The sequence below is a fragment of the Chelon labrosus genome (genome assembly GCF_963514085.1).
Source record: "Chelon labrosus genome assembly, chromosome: 5".
NCBI lineage: Eukaryota > Metazoa > Chordata > Actinopteri > Mugiliformes > Mugilidae > Chelon > Chelon labrosus.
In genome coordinates this window covers 29,718,646-29,736,897 of record NC_140341.1, presented here as the reverse complement: position 1 = coordinate 29,736,897, position 18,252 = coordinate 29,718,646, and the positions used below count along the sequence as shown (strand labels likewise).

Sequence of the window (18,252 nt, the reverse complement as noted above, 5' to 3'; positions counted from 1 at the left end):
CTGACACAGACACACACACACAAACGGTTTAGGATCAACTCAAAAAACATGATTTTTTATTATTTATTTATTTTTTAAAAAGCACAAGGTGTTGACCTGGCCTCCAAATTCACTAGATCCCAAACTGATCAAGTAGGATGATCCACAGAGGCCCCTCCCCTCAACCCATAGGACCCAAAGCCCCCCACTAACAACATGTTGCCAGACACCACAGGACACCCTCAGGAGGCCCGTGTCCATTCTCTGATGTGTCACAACTGTTTTGGAGGCACAAGGGAGTCCTACACAATAGGCAGATGGTCATAATGTTATGCCTGATCAGTGCACTCAGAGAATTTCCCCTGGAAAAAGCTGCAAACACTGCTGGACTATGAGAAGAAGGAAATTTAGAGAATGTGCAGGCCTACTTAAGAATCTGGTGGCTCAGTCTGGTTCAGTCAGTAAAACTCAACCAGGTGTGACCCTCAGTCTTCCGTGGACACAGGACAATGCCACCAAATTTGGTTCAAGCAGATCTCAGGTTTCTTCAGACTACCACATAATGATGACTCAGGAAAATCTCAGTGGCAAAACTGTTGCACTGAAACGCATTATATCATCAAGATATTATCATCAGAATTATGAGAGAGGAAAGCTCGTTGTCAGTGGTTCATACATATACTAATTACGGTGAATGATCCCTAGCCTATAAGATTTTAAACCTTTCTTAGAAGTGGGATGATATACACTTGCTACGTAAATGTATAAAACTGCACGAAAGACTTCTTCCGAGGTTGAGACATAACACCCACGTCACAGCTCACCGAGAACCACGTGATTCTCGATAAACTCTCGCTGTAAAACCATGCAGCAAGCAGTCGTTATTTGCAGACATCTTATTTCCGACTGCATTTCAAAATAAAAGCTACAAACGTCCGCTGGGGGAAAAAAAAAAATGAAAACTTGTCATCAGTTGGGGAAACCAAATACCAAACTTACTGTAAAGCTGAGCATTTTAACATGGAGATATTTTTAAGAGGTTGCTACTCTGTCTCACTAAGGAAGTAAACATAGGGTTTAAACATTTTATTTTAGATGAGGATATGTTCTGTCATTCGCACATAAAGCAAGTAACCAGGACTGTCTTCTTCCACCTGTGTAATATTGTCATTAGGAACATCCTGTCTCAGAGTGATGCTGAAAAACTAGTTCATGCATTGTGTCTTCCAGGCTGGATTACTGTAATTCATTACTGTCTGGCTGTCCAAATAGCTCTTTAAAAAGCCTCCAGTTGATTCAAAATGCTGCAGCAAGAGCATTGACAGGAATCAGCAAGAGAGATCATATTACTCCAGTTTTAGCTTCTCTTCATGGCTTCCTTTAAAATCTAGAATATAATTTTAAACCCTCCTCCTTAAGAACCTTAAAGTCCAAGTTCCATCATATCTGAAAGACCTCATTGTACCATATCATCCCAACAGATCTAGAATTTCAAAAGGTAGAATGGGAGGTAGAGCCTTTAGCTATCAGGCTCCTCTAATGTGGCTCCTGGTTTGGGTTCAGGAGGCAGACACTATCTCTACTTTTAGGGTTAGGCTTGACACTTCCCTTTTTGATAAAGCTGAACCAGCCCTTAGTTATGCTGCAATAGGCCTAGGCAGCTGGGGGATGATGCACTGAGCACATGTTCCCCCCCCCCCCCCATCTTCTTCCTGTCAGAGATGACCATAAATATATCACTATGAGGGTGATTGAACCAACAGCTACTCAGCTGCAGTCTGGATATGAATCCAGAACCCAGAACATATTACAATAATGCCAAAAACTGGAGCGGATACAGTCTTTGACTGTATGAATACAATCAAATATTTTTGCTAAAACAAACAGAACTTTAATAGGTTTCTACAAATGTAAGCAGATTTAATATCATACAGGCACAGTTTTCCAGGTATTACAATATTTTTCCACTATTGGAAATATTGACCAACATGTCTGTATACTGTTTCCTTCTGTCTCCAGAGTTTCTTATTCTTTCCCAATAAAACTTTTTATCTGATAGTGTCTCTTTTTTTAATGTGAAATCTCCTCACGTTATGTTTACATCAGAGCTTCCCCATACTTGACTTACCAAGAATCAAGTGATTCTCGACAATTGTTGTAGGGACATAAATCAAGGAGGCAGCGGTTTTGGGCAGATACTTTACTTTACTTTTACTTTCAAAATAAAAGCTCTAAATTGTTGCTTGTAGACGTGCCTCATTGTGGACGATAGGTGGCTGGTGAGCTAACCTTGAACTAAAGGCTGAAGAATTCTACAACTGAGAGCCTGATCAGAACTGTCACTACTATGCAGCTTCAACTAATCCCAGTGACATTTATGTAAATAAGACAATGGTGCCATTGATCAGTATAGTTACTGATCAATGGCACCATTGTCTCTTACTATAGTACAATATGGCCAATATGGTACATTAAAATCAAAATAAACAGATTTCTAAAGTTTTATATACAAGAGACCTTGCAAATTAATCCATCGTTGAAATATAATTGATTATATGCAAGCCATCACAGATTAACAATAAAAACAGACTAACGTCAACACTTCTTTAAAGAAGATCATGAATATACTATATATATATATATAACATAAAATAGCACAGTTAATAAACCTATTTTAACCACAGAAGCACTTTAAACACAGCTGACTCAGTTTCATGATCATCAAGACTGGCAGGGTGGAGACCAGCGTCAGGTCAGTGCGAAAACTTTAGGAGAGAGTCAATGAACCAAATGCTGCATGTTTTCTTCTCCATTTACTCTGAATATGGAGAGCTCATCTGTAAAACAAAAAAGGCAAATAAAATTAGTCGCGTAGAATCAGGATCCCTAATTTTCTAAATTAGTTGGCCACTGTAGGCCAATTCTAGCAATGGATAGGCTGGGTCTGTTATCACCTGATTAAGTGCAACAATCTGACCCATGGAAGTGTGACTTGCATTGTATCTAATATTGCATATTAGCTCTGTGACACAGAGGAATACAATATATCAGGCATTGGATACACACACACACAATATTTGCCAATATGATCGAGTCGTATTTGTTGGTCATGCAACTGCACTTGTAGAGTATCTTGAAGATGCTTCACCACTCATCCAGACAGCTTTTTCAGCTTAGGTGTGTAAGTGTTGTCCACCTGAAACTCACATGACTGGTGTCTGTTAACGACCATAATTGGCCAACAAACTGCTGTCTCAAGGTTTGAACGTGGGTAAAACGTTTACCAGTATCTAAGAACTGAAGAAGCTACTTGGATGAGTTACAAAACGTCTTCAGGATACTCTCCAGTCCAGTTCAATTGCCTGGGTGACTAAGAACCTTCACAGACTTTAGGAAAAATGCATAAATTTGCTAACATGCAAACTTACGGCATCAATATCAAAGCACAGGTGCTCATTGAGCATGTTGAACTCCCCTGGAGTCATTGGTGGCTCAGGAGACTGACAAGAAGGAGGCGTGGCACTTGCATTGGAGCTAGAACAGCAATGAGACAAAGCAATGGAATATAAGCAACTGAAATTATTTTCCAGTTGAATTCCATTTCTCTCATTATACTTAAACATCACAAGCAATGGGCCTTGTTCGATATTGACTACACAGGTTTGTTCCAATAATTTAATGTCAAGATAAATGTCTGATTAATATTTTACAAGGATACATTGTTTTAGTAGGAAGTAAATGAAACAGAAACGTATCCTCAGTCCTCAGTCATGAAGAACTTACCGCAATTCTGAGATGGGGATCAGGGTAGATGGTATGTATGGATCGACTGGAAATTTGAGAGATATAGGGAGATTAGTGTCATAGTCTACATGTGTGTTACCCATGGATTCAAGCGCTAAAAAATATGAACCCTGAATAAATATACATTTTTATTCTCTAACCTTTGCTTGGCTGACTGTTGTACAGCCGTCCGAAGGCCTCGTCTTTGGGGATGTCGGGGTAGAGGAACTTGAGTGGGTTTTCGGGAACAACCCCATCTGAGATCACTTTGTAGTCTCGTATGATGTCGGCAAATGGGAGAGCACTGAGGCGGTTTTTAGTGTATGGCTCCACGGAGTTTAATTTCACATCACCTGGTGTAAACCGTCAAACATAGCAAGGAAATCAGGTAAAGCCTGCACAAAACAATCAGCTGGAAATTAGCTTGGGCAGATTATTATAACATAAATATTTAACTGGCTGAAAGTTGAAAGTTTAGTATACTTTTATATTTTACAGCCACAAGTGATGCGTGTGAAGTGGTATTTTTAAAAGAGACCTCACCATTGTCATTGTGCTCCACCCAGGTGAAGGTGATTCCCCCGAGGTGGCTCTCACTGAAGCGTAAGAGGAAGGTGCCTGGCTCTTTGTCCTTCAGCAAAGCACGCTCCATCTCTTTGCTCACAAAACCCATGATGTAGCTTCATGGATGGTGTTGGTAAAAGTAAGAAAAAGTAAAAACGAAATTAGGTTTTTATGACGTACACATTTTTACAATGCATACTATTACTATTGCCTAATCTGCAATTAGTTTATGTTGCTGTTGTTAATGTGTCTGTTTTTAGGTTTTAGTTATTAGCTTGTGATTGTGGTGACATTTATAAAGTGTAGCCTTTAGTGTAAGTTGTAATTAATTATTTTAATGGTTAAAAAACATCATTTAAAATAATTTACAGATCAGTTACAGCCATTAATAGGAACATAATATGGTTGCAAGGTTGTGGAATCCTCCTGCATCTTGTCTTTTTTGGTAGATCATCGTGGTTCTTTATTAATAGATTGTATTACACATTATTTGTATTACACATTGTATTATACATTAGTAAAATATGAATTAAGCACTAATGCAACTATTAATTACAGGTTTATTCATGGTGCCTTATTGGAAAGTGGTGATTTCTATTGTAACTGAATATAGGAAAGCAGCAGTTGTGACCTACTTCTCATTCCAGACTGGCAGCAAGTGCTTCTTGATGAGCTCTAGGATGGAGTCCAGCCACATCCAGAAACTGAATGGCTTTCCTGGAATATTCTCCTAGAAGAATATAGGATACATGGAAATAAATGAAATGAGCAATTATCTTGCATTGGCTGAATTACAACACCATCCAACAGGATCAGCAATTGGCCACTAGATGGCACAATCACACTGACCCTGGCACCGCATGGTGCTGGCCATGTACAGACCTGGTACTAACATGCAAAAGCACAGGAGTGAACACACCCAAGACACACTGAGGACACATTTGAGATATGATCACTCAGACCACAGTTGGAGCTGGTCATATTCTTGGTCTATGTGGTCATTTTACTTCAAGTTTACCTTAGAAAACTTAGACCAGGACACTTGATAATCACTGCAGGAGGCATGTTGACCTAAGGAAATACAGAGAAAACTGAATAAATTAAATGTAAAAGGTTACCTGAACAACAGCTGTAGCTTAATAATCTAATGTATAACAAACCAAAAAGCTTTTCTCCCAACATGGTGAGCTGCTCCTTGTTGAGACCCCGACCGGCAAAAGTGGAAAACTGCCAGCTGAGGACTTCAGAGAGCTGGCTCCAGTTGGCTCGAGGTGGATTCCCAAAGAATGCCAAGTTCTGCAGATTGTGTTACGTGGAAAATAATGGTGAGTCATTTAAAGCCATTGTAAGGCTATTTAAACAAAAACTTAAAATTACACCTTGTAGGTCACATTTATTTATATGAATAATTCTCCTTGTCAAAGTGTAACTGCTCACCCTCGGTTCATCAGTCAGGAGGTTATACCACATGACGGATGCCCAGCCTCCAGGCAACTGACTCACATTGGAAATCACCACTAGTGGCAGGGAACACGTCTGGAAAAAAATCACAAGCAATGTGAGAGAATGACAACAACAAAGACAGACACCTAAATATCAGAAGCAATACACTGCTGCTGACCTCCAGATCGATGGTGAGGCCCTGCACTGTGAAGCAAGCCTCAAAACTGAGAGAGTGAAGCTCTTCTGTCACAGACAGCAGGCCCTGCAAAAGACACAAAGCACACAGCAAACCATGTTGAGGTTATTAACTTGGGGTGTCATAGATAGATGTTTGAATATGACAATATTGATCACTGTCAAAGCATAAGTGTTCAGCAGAGGGCATGAGGTAAGCTCTTCATCTATGATTCTTACCTCATTCCCCTTTGTGCCATTGATATATTTCTTCTCTTTCAGCTGCTGTAAAGTACAAACTCAGTGTCATCTGGCTTGAATATCATTTTAAAAAGAGGAACTTGTGAAGGTTTTATAACAACCAAGTTAAATACGATACGATACGATACGATACGATACAATATGATACGATACGATACGATACGATACGATACAATACGATACGATACGATACGATAATTCTTTTTTTATCCCACAATGGGGATAGCATTAACTACTTAGAATACATAAGAGTCAATAAATTCTGACACCGAATGTCGTCTTACCAGGTGTCTGAACTCCACCGAGAGGCAACCATTTGAGTAGTCCTCAATGTCCATAACTTTAGTGTTGTTAGTAAGGATGAAAAACTGACGACTTCTGAGAGGAAAAATAAAAAAGAGTATTATTATTCATAACTTACATTTAATAATAAATGCCAGCTCCCATCTACAACAGAGTAATCTCTAATAGCTATCAAACATCGGCTGTAGGTTGTTGTCCTGGAGAGATAACTCTCTGCATTGGGATTGTTCGTACTCACACTCTGCCAGGGGGAAGGTCCCTAGAAACACACACGTATTAAAAATGTTACTTCTCAGGCAGCAGTTAGATTTTTTAATTTAAAAAAAAAATGAAAGAATGAAAATTAAGGGAAAAAAACTGTACTTGTCAAATGTTGTTTTCACTTTCAGTTGATAATCCACTTCTGGAAGTTTAACCAGGAGTCTGTGAGACATCAGAAACACGTTGTCACAGTTAGGGAACAATTATTGCCAAAACCACGTTTTATGAGATGCTGATGACCTTTGACCACCATATCCTGATTAGTTCATCCTTGTGTCCAAGTGAAAGTTTGTAACAAATTTGAATAAATTTCATAAACTGTGTTTACAAGAAGTGGCCAGACAGACATACTGACAGGCAACAAGAAAACACAATGTTGATGCACAGAGGCATAAACATTTGAAAAAATGTGACAGATCTGAATGAGAAGGTCACACACAGCAGAAAGAAATCATAAAAACATTTATGTGACACAAGGTTACCTGACTTTGGTGGTGAACTGTACTCCAGTCTTAATAATGAGGGGTTTCTGTGGATGTGTGGGCATACATGGTTGCTTCTCCACAACAAATGAGCTGGAAACAAATCACACAACATGAGTTTCAAAAGGATTTCACTAGACAAGTGAACTCAATTGTGCCTTTTAGAGTACAGAGAGCATTCAAACCACAGCTGCTTGTGTTTATCCTGTATTTACCATCTATCATCTAATTGTATATTGTGTAAAACATCAGTTCTGCAAGTAGAGGAGGAAGTCACATTTCTCATTTACATGTCCGCCTTGTCAGTCTGTGTGCAATCTGGAGGCCTTTTTACACACAAAAAAAAATTATGCTACACAAGTCTCAAACGATAAAATGAAATGAATGCAAATTAGACTGTTTCCACTACCCAGATATAGCTATTCACTAATAAATTCCTGCTTGGAAATAGAAACATGCTAAACTAAAAACACTTCTCTTACAAAATAAAACTATGGTTTTATTATATTTCACTGTATTCTGTGCACAGTGTGTCTCCTTGCATTGTCTAGTGTCGGGCTGTGTTTTGTTCGTACCTCTTAATGAGGTGGTAGATGAGGTATTTAACTCGATCTTCCATCTGAGGTTTTTGCAGCGGTATTGGGTCGCTCTCATAGGTGACCTTCACAACCAACTCCCCCAGTTTGTCCAGCTGACGCTTGATCTGGAACAGGCTCTGGGCTGTCAGAGTGAACCTGAGAAAGGCGTGGGGGGAGTGAGAGGAGGCAGGGGAAAAAAGAAGGGAACAGAGACAGAGAATATTTACCTAAGTCAAATACATGAACTTGACAGATTATGATAATGGCGTAGCTGCTATCAGTGAGGATTCACCCTGGAAACGACTGGACATGTGTTACTGTAATTATGTGAGGCTGATGTACTTGTGTAACACTGTAGTAACATGGAGCAGCTTTTTAAATGGAAAACATGCTGGAAATTGTCTTAGCAAGATGGGCCTACTAGCCATGACACTGTTCCTTTAACCAATCACATTTCATGTTTGTATTCTTAGGCCTTCTCTGCTGGTTTACGGTAGTGTCAGCGCTTTCATGTCCTCTGACTGGAGGGTCAGAGAGCCACTCCGTTTAAACCAAGCTAGCGGTTCATGTTTATCTGTTGCGAGGTGCGCAAGCAAATCGTCCCCGTTAACATTTTGATAGCTATTTTTTGAACCCATGACGGTGGAAGAATGAGAGGCTATTGATTTGGTTGCAGATCTTCTTAGAAAGACATTTTTACGGTGGAAGTAAAAGCTGGATATTGTGATGCGGCTAACATGCTAATATATGCTAAACACAAAAGTACCATTGAACATGTCTTTATGGCCAGATAATCAATCGATATGTTAGTGATGATTGGGCAACAAACAAAATAAAATAAAAAAGATTACCAAAACAAATTTGACGACCATTTTTGCTGGGACTAAGACAAGATGTTGACAAGCTAAAACTAATATATCTTTCATATGATAAGATGTTATATGAATATTGGGCATTTTTTGGCAATGATAGTCTACCAAAACTAGAAGACTTCCACAAACTCTGTGGCTACAAAGTAGGTGTGAACAATACGACATTTGAAGGCACATCACCCTGCTATTTATGCAGCCTCCATCACGGTAAGAAGTGGATTAGCAAACTAAAATTGTCCATAATTGTAGTTCCTGGAATGAATCCTATGAATCCTAAAGTAATACAGTAAACCATTCAAGTTACAATCCTGCAATTTATTGTTTAAGATTTGAAATGTTTTTTTGCTTCAAAATATGGTTTTAAGATAAAAAGGGTTTTCATCTTAAAACTAAGACTCAATTAAAAATGGATGTCAAAATTAACACTGCTACAAAGGTCAAGCATGTGCTGGGTACAACATTTTATGTCGCTGCATCAGGTAATTGTTGACGCTGGACCAAAGAGGTAGACTGACAGAAGTGATAGAGATATGCTGCTAAATAAAAACCCATCAATGAAAGCTTTATTGATTTACTGACGTGCTACTGTAGTAAAATAGCTATCTTGTGTAGGCCTATATCTACTTGACTGTTTATCTCGGAAATCTAATGAATGACAACAAATGGGTACTTTTTTGGATGAATTTAAAGAGACGACCACGTATGGAAAATATGAATACCATGGGAAGAAACCAGATTTTTGGTCACCATAATAAATTATGAAAGGCTTCTTGTGCTTTCAAGTTTGCCAAAATAACCCCGCTGATGTCATCGGGGTAATCTCGGTTTTGGTTTGGAAATTACAGAACTATAACACAAAGTCTGTGTGACAAGCTGGAGGTGTGGAGACTGAAAGATGTTGGCCTTTACCACGCACCTAGAAATGCTAGAAATGTTGAATGTCTGAAACAGATCATTTCTATGGGTTGACTGGAGTTTATTACCAACTCTGCAGCTGATCCAGGCCAGTAAGCAGAGGTCCACCGATGGCAGCGATCTGCTGCCTGCGCTTCCAGTCCTGCAGCTCAGGGTTGAGCTGAGAAGTCATAAGGTCATCAATCTCTTTGATCACAACATCCATTTTTGACAGAATCTCCTGACAAAGAAATGGAAAAACAACTGATGATGTTGATGGTCATGTAATTCGTACGGTGCATGAATTTTTATTTTTACACCTAAGTCTTGCATTTTGACACGTTTTTGCAAGACTCTCTAATTTCAGAGCTTTTGCACGATGACACAGACACATACCTTCCTTTTAAAGTCGAGCCTGTTAAGCATTTCCTGCAGTCTTGTTACTTCCTGTTTCATCATGTCAGAGTTCCTATCCGCTGATTCTAACACAAACACATGACCACAAATACATAGTTTTGAAGATTTCGGCAGTTCTTTTGCACAGTTGTAGGAAGGAACACTTTTAAATGAGTAAATAAGTCGATGTTTTTCCATAACTTGTGAGCACAGCTTAAAACAGAGCTTACCTCGAGACTGTAGGGTCTTATAGCGGAAATCAAAGTCATCTTGCATATCCTCAATGTATTTTACAGCCTGGTCCATCAACTACAAAAAGATATTTGTAAAGTTGATTTACAAAATGCAGTACTGCAGGACTTTGCATTGATCTTTTGTAAAAGATTGGAGTGTTTAAATTACCTGCACGCTGCCCCTGATGATCCCAACTCTGTTGTCCATGTTCTTCTGCCTCTCAAAAGCCACAGAATTCTGCAAAGATTTCTCCAGTGGACCCTGTGAAATGTTTATTTAGTCAGCTTTTTTTATTTTGTTAATCGAATCCTTATATATTTGTAAGATAACTGTTTCCTGTGTGTGAGCTGGATTTCACAGTGGAATGATCAGCACTTCTTATTCCAGGGGTTAAACCTCCTTAACAATATGCACAGTATCTAAAATTTAACTACAGTATTGAGATTATGTCTCCCTAGGGATTTTTGCCTCTTGTTTTTCCTCATACTAAACTTAAAGTTGCAATAGGATCTGTCTATCTGTGTCTGTCTGCCACTTAGTGCTGAGCAAGCTGGTGTAGGGTAGGTTAAAAGATGCTTGTGGAGTTATGGAAAAGTCAAAAGTTGGGCTATAATTTTCTGTGGGTGAATCACTATAATAGAATTCTTTCATATATACAAGTAGTACAGTAGTACTGTAGATATGAAAATATAGGGTGTACCTGTAACCAGAAGAAAAGAAATCAGCCTGAATGCTGCAGTTTTTTTGAAAATGTAATGTACATAATTTCAGTATTTTAACAATAAAATTGGGATTTTTTTCATATATTGATGTATAACTTTTATTATTATTAACACTCGTTAATTTAGTTTTACAGTATATTTGCAGCTGCCCTTCTGGAATACTGGAACAGAAAATCAACGGTCATCTATTTTCCGTTTATTGAAACAATCTGCATGATTTCTTGGGAATAAAGTGAAACCCTTGGGAGTGTGGGGGTGCATGCTACACAATGGTGTCTTCCTGGTAGCAGCCCTAATTTACCAGCAAGTGTAATGAAAGAATCAGAGGGACTTTCCCTTCAAGGCAGATAAACAAACCTGTTCTTGCGTGCAGGCGCTGGAAAGAATACGTCGCTCCTCCCTGAGGCAAGTGGAGATAACTCTGGCCATGACAGCAGAGTTGGTTGCATATTTTAGCTGTGACACACAGAACATTTAATTTACAAAAAATATTAGGGCAATGTAGCAAAATAAAATAAAACAAGAAACTGCAGTTGTTTTATTAATGACATGTCTCTTAGCTTTCTCAGCATCTGTTTATCTTGCCATGCAGCAAAACCAAGCTTCCGATAATGAGGAAATAGTGTTTAGAAAGAGCTGGCACCATGTGTCTTATCGGATTCATGAGATTTTACTGGAAGTACATTTAATCAAAATGGAATGACATATAACCGGATTTAAAAGGACCATTTTCCAGTAACAACCACTGTGTTGTAATATGCTGTTGCAGACAGGTACTATATTTACATTTGAATCTTGGAGAACACTTTGCAGGTATGATGACCATTTTCACATCAGAAACAAGTTGAAGCTGATTCCTTAGTGCTGATTCCTTAAATGAGCAGAAAATGACTTGATCCTTACTTTTAGGATTGCTTTTAAATGTAACAATCCCTGCAATGTATATTACAACACACAGCACTGTCATTTATTTTAGAAGCTCTGGAGCATCACCCTTGTGACTATCACCACTGGACTATATAAACTATATAATGTGAGGGACTAAAATGTCATTATTTTTGAGAAATCCAGATCAACTTAAAATATCCAGATTTCTTAAGTAGAATACACTGTGTGAGAGGGATAAACCAGAAATGTATTAATTAAAGGCAGGAGACTCGCATAAGAAAGCTTTAAAAAAAAGAATGCCACAAAAATCTCAAGAAGTTCATGTAAATACAGTATACTGTACGTCTGTTCAGTCACTGTGCATCACAATGAAGACTAAGCCTGTAATCCACTGATGATAGAACTGAAAGGGTTGTGCATATCTTTTAATATAACAGTCCTGGCCTAAATCTTAGTTTCATGAAGGTTATGTAATGTACCATTTCTTTAAAATACCGAGAGAAAACAGTATTTTCATTTCAGAGGATGTGGTTTGTAGCATTATCGAACTATATATGTTTCCATTATTTTGACCACCCATTTTTAGCCAATAGTCTATGCTAAATGATAGAAACACTTGTGTTTTATTCCGTCCAGTTCCAAAATGATCATCCAGTTGAATTACCACTTTTGTGAAGCTGTTTCAGCATAAACTGAACATTAGAACAGTCATGAATGGGGATTTAGTGTGTGATGTTTTCACTAGTTTACCTAATGGTTTGGTCTAATGAGTGTATTTTCATTATCATGAGTTGGGTGTCTGCGGTGAATAAAGCTATATTAGGATATTACTAATGCATGGTGCAATGGGTAATGATGGCAGAATTATAACTTGTCACAAAGCTGATGCTTTCAGAGATTGCTGACAATCAGAATCAATCAGAACATATCCTGCAGCTTTGCGATGGAAAAACATTTTTGGTGCAGCAAATGCAATGTGTTTGTCAGTGAGTTCAACAGTTACTCCCACTGCTCATCAAAAATAAGCCTAGACAAGACAATGGTCAATTTGAACATGTGTTGACAGGGCAACTTCAAATTCTGCAGGGAGTAATGGAACAAGAAGTAGCAGCAACAGTGAGCTGTTAGATGAAGAGCTGCAGCCATGTAGACACGCAACCATAACAGTTCTTCATGAGACCCACACTGTCCAATGTCCATGTCTTTTATACAGTTTGTTTCCAGTTTGTAGCTGGCTTTCTGTCATACATCTAATGTCCTTAAGCTAATAATGTTCCTTTATAGCCACAGAACGCAGATCAATGTTTTATGTTCACTGACATATGCAACAGCAGCAAACTTTCCCTAAACCACACACTGTCTCTACAACACTGCTTGACTTGAATGAGGGTTTAGTGATATTTAAGCCCACTTAGAAAAGTACACAAAATTCTGCTGAGGGAAAAGGGAAACTTTATCTCGCCCCCAGAGGTGACTAACTTTTCTTCAGCATCATTGCCAGAATGACTGAGGATGCGTAAACACACACCTACACACTCGCTTTCACGGTGCATTGCCAAGCGTCAGATTCGTTTGGTTTAGTGCCCCTAGCATTTGCAAACTGCAAGCTCACTTCTCTTTTAAAATGCAAAAGCATCTTCTGGCAACATTGCAGGCGCTTGGTTCTGACTGTTGTGGTGTTTTTGTCGGGGACACACTCAATTTCTTCAATTTCTCACCAAGGTCAGTAAAGGTCAAATGAAAACGTGAGTGTACAGGAGGGGGTTTGCCCATAAAGATTCTGCTTGGGCATGAATGGAAGAGAGAAACAAACATTGATGTGTCTTAATATCGCTCTTTTACTGTATGAATCGATGAGACAAACTTCATTCGCACATAATAACAACAACAAAAAGCCGCAAACACTTTTGACTACCGCACACGAGTAACTGCTTCCTCTGAGAAGTGTTGACTTCGACGCAGAGCGCATACATTCTGACACACAGGAAACAGCCTCATGGGCTTGTTCCGCAAAGGTATATGTCTTTTCAAGAATAAAAATAAAGCGTGGCTCATGACGTGCTTTGAACTTAACCAAACATCCTGTGAGGGCCCTCAGCCAAACGCTACACTATCAAATGCTCAGGTAGAGATTACCTCAGATCAGCAAATTAATGAAAGAACAGTCTGAACTCAGTCTCATACTGTGAAAGGTCACTTCATTTGAATTTTAAGGCTGAATAAGTAAAAACAGTAGCAGCGACTCTCAGGTAACACACGCAAGCAACACACAAATAGAAACCAGCTACACATCTAGAGCAATTCCCAGTTTGTGAGTATAGCTATTACATTTTACTTCCCTTTCACCTCCAGTACATGTACAGTAGTACATCATAGCCCTTGAAACTACTTCTCCTTATTGTAGATGCTCTCGGCTCTCTGTTAATGACAGATATTTGCCTGAGCACCACTTCTGAACACGTACTACTGTAATGTAAGATCAGATTTCTATATAGAGAGAAAAACAAATAAATCCTAATAGTGAGTCACATCTTTGTACTTTATAAAGAGTCATGCTCTTTGGCCTTTCCTTCCCCAAAGTAACGAACATTCTCAGAATTAGCTTAATCATGTAAATACAATTCAAAGCCTTTTAAAGTGCTGTGTCTCTACACTTCATTCTTTCCCAACTGTCATCACTTTATGCTCAACAGCTGATGTTTTTTGTGGTTAAAACGAAAGACGTATTTCCTGATTCGTTAGCATGTCATATCTATGGAGTTTTAAAAGCATATCTGTGTCTGACATATAATTCTTTCACAAAATGAAATGAACTCTTTGATTTGTAATGATTTGTGTCAGCAAAACAACGTAAGTAAAGAATGCTTTAGTACTTCCTTTGTTTAATCTTTGCATATCATTATATATGCGTATCAAATAATAAAAGGAACAATCAGCTCTGTGGTTTTAGAGTATGAGTATCTGATTGTCCAAAGTGAGACATTTAAGCATAGAATACAGTAGAAAGTACTACATGTAACAAGAGATTGTGTTACAGAGCGCAGATCAGAGTGCTAGAAAACTCTGTTGAGAATAGAGTGCTTAATGGGACATAACCAAGACATGAAGGGATGGAAGGAAGGTGACGTACCTGCAGCTGCTGTTGTATGATCTTCATATTGTGTCTTTGCAGAAAGTTCTGCTCCTGTGAGCGTACCCTCTCCAGCTGGGACAGCAGGTTGGTGAACAGCACAGTGGCCATGGACTCGTCGTTAACCGCTGTGTCCCTGAAAATACAAGGCATGCCACGTTATGGAGCAAACCCAGTAAAGTAAAGGGTAGCTGCTGTAATGCTCGTAAAGCAAAAAGAAAGAGACCTTGTTGAAATATTTTGTGCTATTGCTCATGAAATAAGTGAAACGTTTTAAACGTAGATTCTACACCTAATGGCTGCATTGATTTAACTGGATCACGTAGATCAGAAGATTCATATGTATCAGCCTGGCTGGTTCTACGATGGTTTTTATGAAAACAAAGCAAAGGTATGTGAAAAAATGAATGAAAGGTGGAAAGCATGGCTTCATTATATCTGAGAATTGCTTACTTGTCATGGAGCTTGACACAAAGCTATCAGGTGCACACATACTTGTTCATAATGTAAAAGGACAATGTTGCATCAGTCAATTTGGAAAGTACAAGAAAAATCCAGGAATATTTAAAGATGTGGCAGTTTAATTTGAGGGCCACTCGAACAAGCTTGAAATAAAAAAAATGCCAGGTACACATCTAGCAAATACAGAGCAATGTTTGTATCAGTTTGCTGTCAAATTTACTTTCAATTTAGCTAAAGTGGTCTTACCATTTGCCTGCTAAATGCTTGCTTCTTTCTAACCTTTTTGCTTGCTAACAGACAGGTCATGTAATCGTTGAAATTTCAGTACTTTTACAATGAAAACAAAAATGCCTGCATGAAATAGTTGATGACAGAAAAAAAATGGTTTGTAAAATCTAGGGTCACACAAGCTCACCCACGCTTTGGTTTGGGCCGCCAAGAACGTAAAACCAAAACAATTAGCTGAAAGACTCCAAAGCATTCCGTAAGGGGACCTTTCCCAGGAGGGTGAGATCTCTATGGGATTATTTCACTGAACAACACCTTCAGCATCATCACATGATGATGGCATAGTTCCATTGCAAATGTATAGTGTAGTTTTAAATAAAAAAACAACTTGAACCCTTTTGTAATTCTTAATAGAATTAAAAATAATGATGAAGTCTGTAAGTTTTTTTCAGCAAATGATGTGTTCTCATTCATGCCCAAAAATAATTTATGTTTCTACGGTTTGACCTATCTCTCACCAAATATGTGACAAATGCTTGTTTCAACCTAAAAATGTTCTTGCCTCTTCGTGTGTACATTTAAGATTTCTTCTTCAGTTTTCGTTGTTCTACGTTCAGTATGTCCAGATGAACCCTCGGCACATACACGCACTCATTAGGGGGACTCACCAGTCCTGAGACTCGATCCAGCTGGCCAGCCCCTGCCGGATGTCCATAGGAAAATTATCATCGTACAGATAGTCCACATGTTCAAGGAGTCTGATCTCCAGCTGCTGAATCTGCTTCCACTGGCTCATGCTGCGGTGCGTACAGATGCCACGATTCACACAAAACTGGAGAAACAGTCAAGGCAGCATGTCATTTATTCTCTGTCATTAATCATTAATCAATCATCACCATTGTAAACATTTATTGATATAGATGATATATTTCTTAATGTGTGTTACCTGAGACGTTTGTGCACTGGTTTCCCGTCAGTGTCATTCACCATGTGCGCTTGTTTCTCTCTTCAACTTTCGTTTTGTGTCTGTCATTTCAGGAAGCGACCTCATTTACTCTCAGAGGCTCAGGTATTCAGGAAACACTCCTCCCTCAAACAGAAAAAAAGAAAGACAAAAGAAAATTACTGTTCAGTTCAGTAGACGTTTCAAATCATTCAGACATGGATATTAACACCATTGTTGGTTGAATCTGAAGTACATAACAAAACAAACTGCATTGTGTGTTCTGGCACATTTGTGTCAGAGCCAGCATTAACTTTTTCAGCAGTTTGAACAACACAGTAGTGCGTTTGCTTGATCAGACCACACTGGCAAAATCCATCAGTGAGCCTTAGCTGCCCATGAGTGCGTGTCTGGTACTCTGCATTTCCTTCCTTGGACAACTTCTACGTACTGAACACTGCAAACAGAGAACACCCCATAAGAGCTTTACGGAGACGCTCAGACAAAATGTTCACTTGCTGCCTAATATGTCCTACTCATGCCATGAAAACAAGAAAATCTGTGTTATTATTTGTCTATATGCTTTAAAGACATAAAAGCTTGGATGACCTGTAACTTTACACTTCACTATATTTAGCCCTAAACTCTGAGGAGATTATCCGTATGGCATTGTCGTGAATATGCTGTGAGAAACCTTGGGGTTATAACTAACCAGGATATGTTCTTTAATTTACACAATGTCCAAATAGCTCTTTCAAAAGCCTCCAATTGATTCAAAATGCTACAGTAATAGCATTGATGGGAAGGGAGATTATATTACTCCAGTTTTAGCTTCTATTCACTGGCCCCCTGTAAAATCCAGAGAAGAATTTAAATTCCTCCTCTTTACATACAAGTGCCTTTGTCCAGCTTATCTCAAAGACCTCATTGTACGGTATGACCCTAGTACATTGCTTTGCTCTCATAGTGCAGGCTTACTTGTGGTTCCTAGAGTTTTAAAATATAGAATGGGAGGTAGAGCCTTCAGCTGCCAGGCCCCTCAGAGCCCTTTATCAGTTACAGGCCCCTACTTGTGCCTGTCCCCAGCCCGCAGTTATGTGTTTCTGTTCTGTAGAGCTGTATACTGCCATCTGTGGTCCTTGCCTCATTAACCTGCCAAGTCTTCATGGCTTATCGTAATCTATTCCTACCTGAATCACTGTCACTGTATTTTATTCAGGGGTACGCATGTATCATCTTATTCTTCCTGCTTGCCTCAAACAGATGAGTCCCCCCCAAATGAGCTGTTCAAGGTTTCTTCCTGTTAAAAGGGACTTTTTCCTTGCCACTGTTGCATTAGTGCTTGCTCTGGGGGTTTCAGTTTCTAGGTTCTGTAAAGCGTCTCGAGGCAAGTTGAAATGTTATTGACGCTATATAAATAAACTGAAATTAAATAAACTGAAAATAAATAATTATTCACATGACCAGTTGGTCATAATGTTATTGCTGATGAGCGTATTTGTAAAAAGTTACAGATGACAAAGAAGACTCCTCTATATATTTTAGACTTTAAAATTTCTTCCTCAAAGTCCCAATTTCATGAGTTTGGTTATAAAAGAGCGTTTCCTGATATTACACTGATCTTATATGTATCTCCTCTAGTAAGAGTTAAAAGA

The 18,252-nt window shown here is 38.8% G+C and overlaps 1 protein-coding gene across 6 annotated transcripts; it reads right to left on the bottom strand.

Annotated features, from left to right (window-relative positions):
* Nucleotides 1-1,874: 1,874 nt before the first annotated feature.
* Nucleotides 1,875-16,756, bottom strand: stat4 (signal transducer and activator of transcription 4). 6 transcript variants are annotated; one of them, XM_084544902.1, is made up of 23 exons: nt 16,601-16,756; nt 16,323-16,486; nt 14,965-15,100; nt 11,304-11,402; nt 10,393-10,485; nt 9,991-10,299; nt 9,684-9,835; nt 7,826-7,984; nt 7,251-7,343; nt 6,871-6,930; nt 6,746-6,766; nt 6,489-6,582; nt 6,184-6,228; nt 5,948-6,031; nt 5,764-5,862; nt 5,487-5,622; nt 5,345-5,397; nt 4,962-5,056; nt 4,306-4,442; nt 3,924-4,115; nt 3,763-3,808; nt 3,408-3,513; nt 1,875-2,816 (listed from the first exon to the last, which is right to left on the bottom strand). In XM_084544902.1, the coding sequence occupies exons 2-23, from the start codon at nt 16,448-16,450 to the stop codon at nt 2,793-2,795; spliced, it is 2,361 nt and encodes a 786-aa protein (XP_084401028.1). In that variant the 5' UTR covers nt 16,451-16,486; nt 16,601-16,756; the 3' UTR covers nt 1,875-2,792. The 6 variants fall into 6 exon arrangements, with proteins under 6 accessions (XP_084401028.1, XP_084401029.1, XP_084401030.1 ...); XM_084544903.1 differs by lacking the exon at nt 1,875-2,816 and having other exon boundaries at nt 2,892-3,513; nt 9,991-10,076; nt 10,221-10,299; XM_084544904.1 differs by lacking the exon at nt 1,875-2,816 and having other exon boundaries at nt 2,892-3,513; nt 6,489-6,579; nt 9,991-10,076; nt 10,221-10,299.
* Nucleotides 16,757-18,252: the final 1,496 nt, after the last annotated feature.